Here is a 7,273-nt window from a genome sequence, read left to right as displayed (position 1 = left end):
ACCGACAGGTAAAGTGGGATCATTGACAGGGTGACATCATGTCAGGAGGCAAATAATGGTAGCCCAAGCCACAGCCTGCCTTGAAGACATCAAAAAGGGCTTATCCATCTCAACCCTCACGAAAGATGCGCACATCCTAAAATTGTCAGCCACTACAGTACAAGCTCTGCGATGTTTTTGACAGCAGGGTAGGTGAACCAACCATGAATAGGGTGTCATAGATAATGGTACTGCTGAGGTTCAACACTCTCTAAGCCCTATATGTACCAAGAGGAGATGACCCTCTAGATTACTGGACCAACATGCCACCATATTCCCTCATCTATTCCAGCTAGCTAATCTTTCCACTTCAACCACATCAGTCTCCCAAGAGAGAATATCATTCAAAGCAGGAGATTTTGTGCAAAAGACAAAATTGTCTCAGTACTGTTGAACACGTTGTTTTTCTTAATAAAAATAATTAAACATGCATAAAAACACACCCTATAAATATTGATTGATGTCTTTATGTGCAGAAGCACAACCTACAATTACTGACTGGTTCAAACAAAATATCCTTCCATACAAATAATACTATAAACCAACAGAAAAGGTGACAGACAAAAAGAAAAAGACACATGAAAACATTCACATTTATTCAGTGCAATAATTTAAAATCACATTTATTTGGCCACCAGATGTCGCTGTAGTAATGTGTTCCAAATTCTCCAAAAGATCAAATCTTTTTCCAAAACAGCTGTTCCAAATGATTTGATCTCTCGAACGCTTCATTTCTGCCATCGCAAACGCAAAGGTTTAATATGAAATACTGGGTCAAGTTACAAAGTCCAGAAAACCAGAGAATATGTAAATGAAAGTCTGGGAATCCTGTGTCTCCAGAAATCATTAAACATATGGATACAGAACCAGAAGGCTTAGAGAGACAACAACAAAGTACAAGCGGAGAATATGGAGTCCAATCTGTGAGGTAATTCATTATTCAGAAGAACAGCCTGCTTTAATCAAAACGTTGATTCAATAGGGGGAAACATATCAAGAAGTGCAGAAAATCATGGGCTGCTCAGCTAAAATGATCTCCAATGCTTTAAAATGGAAAGCCAAACCAGAGAGACTACCATTCGAATGGATTGAACAATAGCCAGCATGGCAAAGACTCAGCCAATAACCACATCCAGGGAGATCAGAGGCAGTCTGAAGTTACCTGTGAGTACTGTGACAATTAGAAGATGCTTGTGTGAGGCTAATCTATCAGGAAGAAGCCCCCGCAAAGTCACGCTACTAAAAAAAAAAAAGACATGCGCTAAAGACGATACAATTTGTCAAAGAACATATCGACTGGCCTAAAGAGAAATGGAGAAACATTTTGTGGACTGATGAAAGTAAGATTGTTCTTTTTGGGTCCAAGGACCGCAGACAGTTTGTTAGATGACCTCCAAACACTGAATTCAAGCCACAGTACACTCTCAAGACGGTGAAGCATGGTAGTTCAAGCATCATGATATGGTGAAGCATGGTAGTTCAAGCATCATGATATGGAGATGTTTCTCTTACTATGGTGTCGGAACTATTTATCGCACACCAGGGATCATGGATCAATTTGCTTATATCAAAATAATTGATAAGGTCATGCTGCCAACAAAATGAAGCTTATGGAGTGGCCAGCCCAATCCCCACACCTTAATCTAATAGAAAACTTGTTGGGTGACATCAAAAATGCTGTTTCTGAGGCAAAACCAAGAAATTCAGAGGAATTGTGAAAGGTTGTCAAATCATCCTGGCTGGCATACGTGTTTATGATGATTTTGAGCTTTACTCACATTTTAAAACACACTGCTATTATTTTGAACATAACTGTATAATCAAACTAAAAACTTGAGGCACAAATAAGGAAAAAAAAGAACCAATACCAGATATCAGAAGATAACACAATAAACAAACCCATCAGCATAAGGAAATACAAAATAACACTATTAACAGAAAAGTACAATATTATACAGAACATGACAAAAAATATATATAAATAAATATATCAGTAGCAATAAAAGTGTCTGTATATAATGATACATTTGTGTGATAGTTATAAATAAATATTTCCTCTAATAGTTAAAATGTTATGCTTTTATCCAGACTAAATGAAGATCTTCTGGATTAGTGAGATGCTGCTTCCTCTCCAGCTTGCAGTCTAAGGAGCTTGGAAAGAAAAGCGTCTGGACTTCTTAAAGTTGCTTGAAGACTTTTCACCTCTCAACCGAAAAGCTTCTTCAGTTCTAGGGTCAAATGATGGAGAGTCCCAGATTTAAGCTCTATGGGAGTAACCCACCAAGAGGGACATGGGCCCCCTATTGATCCTCTACCTAATCACATGAGCCAAGGTGTGAAAACGGGTGTGGGTAGCAATCATGCATGGTTTCGGGTGTACTCATAGTGAAACCTAGCCCTAACCCTATCATACGATTTCCTGAGGTCAAAAGGCCCAGGATGTGAGTGGTCGTTAAGGCGTCTGGGAAGGGATCTCAAAACTGGGTTATAGATGGCAGACAGTTGGTGTTGTAAGCCACCGCCTCTGTTCATAGATTGTCATTGACAGTGGACATAGACGGCTTCCTTCACTCCTCTTTTAAACCATCTGTCTTCTCTGTTCTAAATGTGAACATTGGTGTCCTCGAAGGAGTGTCTTTGTCCTAGATGCAGATGGACTGCTGAGTCTTGTCCTGTGGAGGTGGCTCTTCTATGTTGTGCCATGCGTTTATGAAGTGGGTGTTTGGTCTCTCCAATGTAGGGGTCTGGGCATTCCTCGCTACACTGTACAGCATACACCACATTGTTAAGTTTGTGTTTAGGAGTTCTGTCTTTCGGATGAACCACTTTTTGTGTGGCTGGGTCTGAAGTACACTGGGATGTTGTGTTAGTCTTTCTGATCCTCCCTAGTTTCTGTCTGATCGTCTTCTCTGTGCCTCTTTGCTGACTTGATGAAAGACCAAATAGGATAACCACATGTTTTAAGAGCTTCCTTTACATGTGTGTGTATTCAGTGGAGGAAATACATCCTAAATACTGTATAGTATATACTGTATAGTCATATTAAAGCTCTGGGTGCTCTCTGTGGGGCAGGTAGGTAATAACGTAGCAGCTTCCAGAAGGCAGAAGAGGGCAGCATCGAGCTTTTTCCCTTCCAGGTGACACAGTCTGCAGCTTTGCAGAGTTGTAAGGCCTCTAAAGATGAACTTGTGCTCAAGACTCCGGCTGTCTCAGTTTTAATCAAAACCACGTGAGTCTGCAACTTCTTGAGGGATGCTTGGATACTTTTCAGCAGGTCGACTCCTGAACCAGAATCTTCTGAGCAGGGGACCAGAACCACTGTCTGACTCTGCTTTATGCAGTCTAACACAGCCTCTCCTACAGGAGCAGACAAGCACAGATCAGAGTGTGTTGTTTTCCCCTTGATTGAATTTGTAAGGACAAAATTTAGAATAACAATTTTGTAAAAATATGAAAAATGTAAGCACCTCTCTCTGGTACAACATCAGGACTGTAGCAACAGAGACTATAACCAAGTCTGTACTTCATTTCACTTTCCAGCCTTTTTCTGTCATCTTCATTTAGTCCTGGATCTGTGCTACTCTTGTAATACATCAAGCAGGCGTTGTAGCTTTTTCCATCTAAATGGAAAAAAATAAAAATGTTGTTTTAAAAGTGGATAGAAAAAAGCTGATTTTTGCCGCTCTGACAAAAATGTGAACACAGACAATGTTTGAATTAGCAAAATGTATGAATACTACCTGGGATGGTTCGATGGCAGCCAAGAATTAGACGAAGGAAAAGCGTGATGTCGACTTTAAACTTTGCATAAATAATTGCTGTTAGTACCATCACCATCAGCACAAAGCCCACAATCCATAAAGCCACAAAGCAAGAGGAAGGAGCAGCTGTAGGGAGTGATGGGGATTTTCTAAATTAGCTCATCTAATAAATAAACACATTAAAGAGTATTATTAAGTACTCAAAATGTTCAGCTGGCCATACCTTTTTGTTTTAGAGTGATAGTGACTAAGCTTGTTTGGTAGGCAGATTGCAGTTTACAGGTATAGTTTTTTGACAGATCGTCCTCTGACACTTTTCTGAAGATTAGAGATGTTCTCATTCTGATTTCCTCTGTGCTGATGACCCTGAGAAGAGAAGGAAATGACTGAGGCAGATCTAAAAACAGAATTCATATCTGAGCTGATGTGACTACATATAACATCAGTGTGACCCACAGAGGACCTGTGTGTGAAATATTTACCGTGTATCATTATAGAAAATTGGTAGACTAGTGTCTGTATCCACAAATGAACTTCCACTTAACCAAAACAAGTCATCAGTCTCTGACATCATAACTGCTTTACAATCAATCACCACTGTTGAACCTAGAAAAAGCAGAGTTAACACAGGTTGTTATAAACGATTAACATTTAAGCTTTAGCCAAGAGTGTGAAGGTGTATGAATATAGACAATAACTCACCTAAATCTACCTCAAATACCTGCTTGTTCTCTGGTGAAATTATCACTGCTTTCTTAGTTATTTCTGTGGAAATAAAAAAACCTTTTGAAAAGCACGTATTAAAATCATTCAAAATAAATATCTGCAAAATGTGTTTTTCTTACTGCTTGGTTGGACATCAAGTTTCACCGTAGAGGTCATGTTATATATTTGACCATCATACAGGTAAGACCGGGTGCAGGTATAGTTGCCACTGTCCTCTTTTTTCACACTTGGGAAGTAACCGTCTTTTGGTGATGACCCGCCCTCCTACAACATATAAGCTAGATTTTTAAGTAGTCAGTTGTCAAATTTGGAAAAACATTAAAACCCTGTAACAATATTTTACAGTTTGATCTCATTCACATAATCTGCTCTGTTTACCTTGTGCCATGTGATGCCGCTTCTGGTGATATTCAGGGTGTTAAAGGGAACATTTTTTTCAGGGCAATACAACTTGCAGTACTCCTCTGTGTAACATTCTTTAGAGATCTGGTTCATTTGCTCAGAGTCTCTGGACTGTGCTGTATAAACTTTGAGGCTTATCCAGGACTGTTTGCTGGAATTCCTACCAAGGAAAGAAAACAGTAACATGAAGTTTTAACTTTCATTCTGAGCAACAAGCAAAACAAACAAACAAACAAAAAACAATTAATTTGAAAGTAAGAAAAGATTTAAAGGATTAGTTTTAAAATGGTGTTCATCTACTTAGCGGGCTATTTGTCCATCAGGATTTATTATTAGCTGAGAAAGTTTTGTGCTGCAAACAGTGAAATGAAACTAACATATCTGGCATTCTGTATAAAAATCCCTCTCAGCTTCGCCTTCAGTAATCCATTCCTTTAACGCTGGATTACTGAGAGGCTCTTCTCTGACCCACAGAAGATGAAACCTAATAACCTGTGATACACTCATGCTTCTTGTGTGCCTTTGTCTGATTTTGTTTTACCTGATTTATTTATTTTACTCACAACAGAACTCAGAAAACAAATGTTTTGACTGAGACGTACCATTTCAGGAAAACACTCATTTTGAATTTGATGACATGTCTCAACAAAATTCAACAAAACACTTTTCAACCAATAAAAGGTTGAGAAGGAAGTGTTTGTGTTACACATGAAAATCATGATTTTAACTTTAGGCCTGCAGGCAGCACTGGTTTAAATTTAATTTATCATGAAAATCACAGCATGGGCTCAGGGACACTTGTGCCATCCACTAATGTAGGCTAATGCACCACCATGCAAAGAACAACGTAATCATCTTCTATGATTCACTGAGGCAAAGCGAAAAACTGTCCTGAGGTCAGGCGAAACAAAACTTGAAAGATTATTTGGCAACGTGTTACACAGCTTGTAATAATGGATGCTGAAAGGTATATACATGTTTTAAAGCCACATATACTCTATGACTATGTCTTTCGGAGAAGGCCTTGCATATTTCAGCAAGACAATGCTAAACTGCATACTGCTGTCATTACAACAGCATGGCTTTGAAGTAGAAGAGTCCGGGTGCTGAATTGGCCTGCCTGGTGTTTAGACCTTTCACCAATCAAAACACTGGACAAAAAAAATAGGGCAATGAAGAGTGACTGTTGAGAATGGGACAACATTCCTTTCCCAAATATCCAGCAGCTGCTCTACCCAGTTCCCCGATGTTCACAGACTGTTGTTCAAAGAAGAGGTGATGCTACACAGTGTTAAACATGGCCCTGTCCCACCTTTTGAGACATGCGGCTGCCGTCAAATTCAAAGTTATTAATTGAAAATTATTAAGAATGATTAAAATGATTGTTTTCTTAAAATTTAGTTAAAATGGTACATTAGTTGTTAAACCATCTAAGTTTATAAAAAAATGAATGTTTTCTATGTTCTAGTTTGAATAAAATATGGCTTTGTTCCAGTTTTTCTGTACCTTAACAACAACCCGCCGTCCTCAGTTGTGTTTCAGGATTTGCTAACTTCAGATGGCGGGTTGTTATTTGCAAACACAGGATCCTCACATATATGTTACCAGCATTTAGGGAAACTGTCATACCATAATGCCAACAAGCAACCTGGTTTAGTACAAATATAAAAAGTGCTTTTCTGGTGCCGTGATGTTCAATAACAACCTTAAAATGTTATAATAAAATATAATACAAGTTAAACTTGCTCTGCTATCCTGTCGTATAGGAAATAGTACTTTATGTCAGTGTGTGGGCACGACTTTTGTTTGATGTCAGTCTTAGACAAGGAAACCATTCATTTTACCGAAAAGAGCAGGAGTAATTCCCCTGATGGTTTACTGAAGCTCTGAGAATGACAAGGATTCTTCCATGAACCAGCACACCCATCTGCCTCTGCTCAGCTGACGTTGACATGTTGAAGAGTTTCATTTTATCCACGGTGTGACTGGTCCAGAACACCTCAGCATCTCCATCACGGTACTCTCTGTAAGAAGGGCACTGCAGTACCGCCATCTCACCTGCCTCGACATTTACTTCCTGGAAACTCAGTGGGCACACACCTGTCAATGACATTCATAATGACATGTGAAAAAAAGCATTGCTTTAGTCTAAAATGATCATATTTGTCTGGTTAATGAAACTCGGGCTTCACAGTGCAGTCACTAGCAGTATTCTACTTTTACCCTGAGCTAATGTCACCGGTATCTTTAAATGCCACAGCATTACCACAAAGGGAGGGCAGTACAGCCCTGGTGCCCCTTAGCAGGCTTCCAGAAACTGGGTAATAAGAAAATTGGGGGGGGGG

The 7,273-nt window shown here is 39.2% G+C and overlaps 1 protein-coding gene across 2 annotated transcripts in view; it reads right to left on the bottom strand.

The window, feature by feature from the left end:
• Positions 1–616: 616 nt before the first annotated feature.
• The window catches only part of LOC102309021 (interleukin-1 receptor accessory protein), a 9,017-nt gene continuing 2,360 nt past the window's right edge, over positions 617–7,273 (bottom strand). Inside the window, exons 2-10 of one of the 2 annotated variants that reach the window (XM_005952099.2) lie at positions 6,773–7,028; positions 4,905–5,088; positions 4,646–4,790; positions 4,503–4,565; positions 4,283–4,406; positions 4,024–4,166; positions 3,780–3,926; positions 3,507–3,659; positions 617–3,396 (exon numbers count right to left, since the gene is read on the bottom strand). In XM_005952099.2, coding sequence (XP_005952161.1) covers positions 3,077–3,396; positions 3,507–3,659; positions 3,780–3,926; positions 4,024–4,166; positions 4,283–4,406; positions 4,503–4,565; positions 4,646–4,790; positions 4,905–5,088; positions 6,773–7,028 — 1,535 coding nt within the window. In that variant the 3' untranslated portion in view covers positions 617–3,076. Of the gene's footprint in view, positions 3,397–3,506; positions 3,660–3,779; positions 3,927–4,023; positions 4,167–4,282; positions 4,407–4,502; positions 4,566–4,645; positions 4,791–4,904; positions 5,089–6,772; positions 7,046–7,273 lie in introns of both variants that reach the window. The other variant, XM_042216876.1, reaches the window with a different exon arrangement.

The sequence above is a fragment of the Haplochromis burtoni genome, unplaced genomic scaffold (genome assembly GCF_018398535.1).
Source record: "Haplochromis burtoni strain Fernald_Lab_line unplaced genomic scaffold, NCSU_Asbu1 Contig_1318, whole genome shotgun sequence".
Lineage (NCBI taxonomy): Eukaryota > Metazoa > Chordata > Actinopteri > Cichliformes > Cichlidae > Haplochromis > Haplochromis burtoni.
The sequence above is the reverse complement of the archived record's forward strand: the minus strand, read 5'-3'. Positions and strand labels throughout refer to the sequence as shown.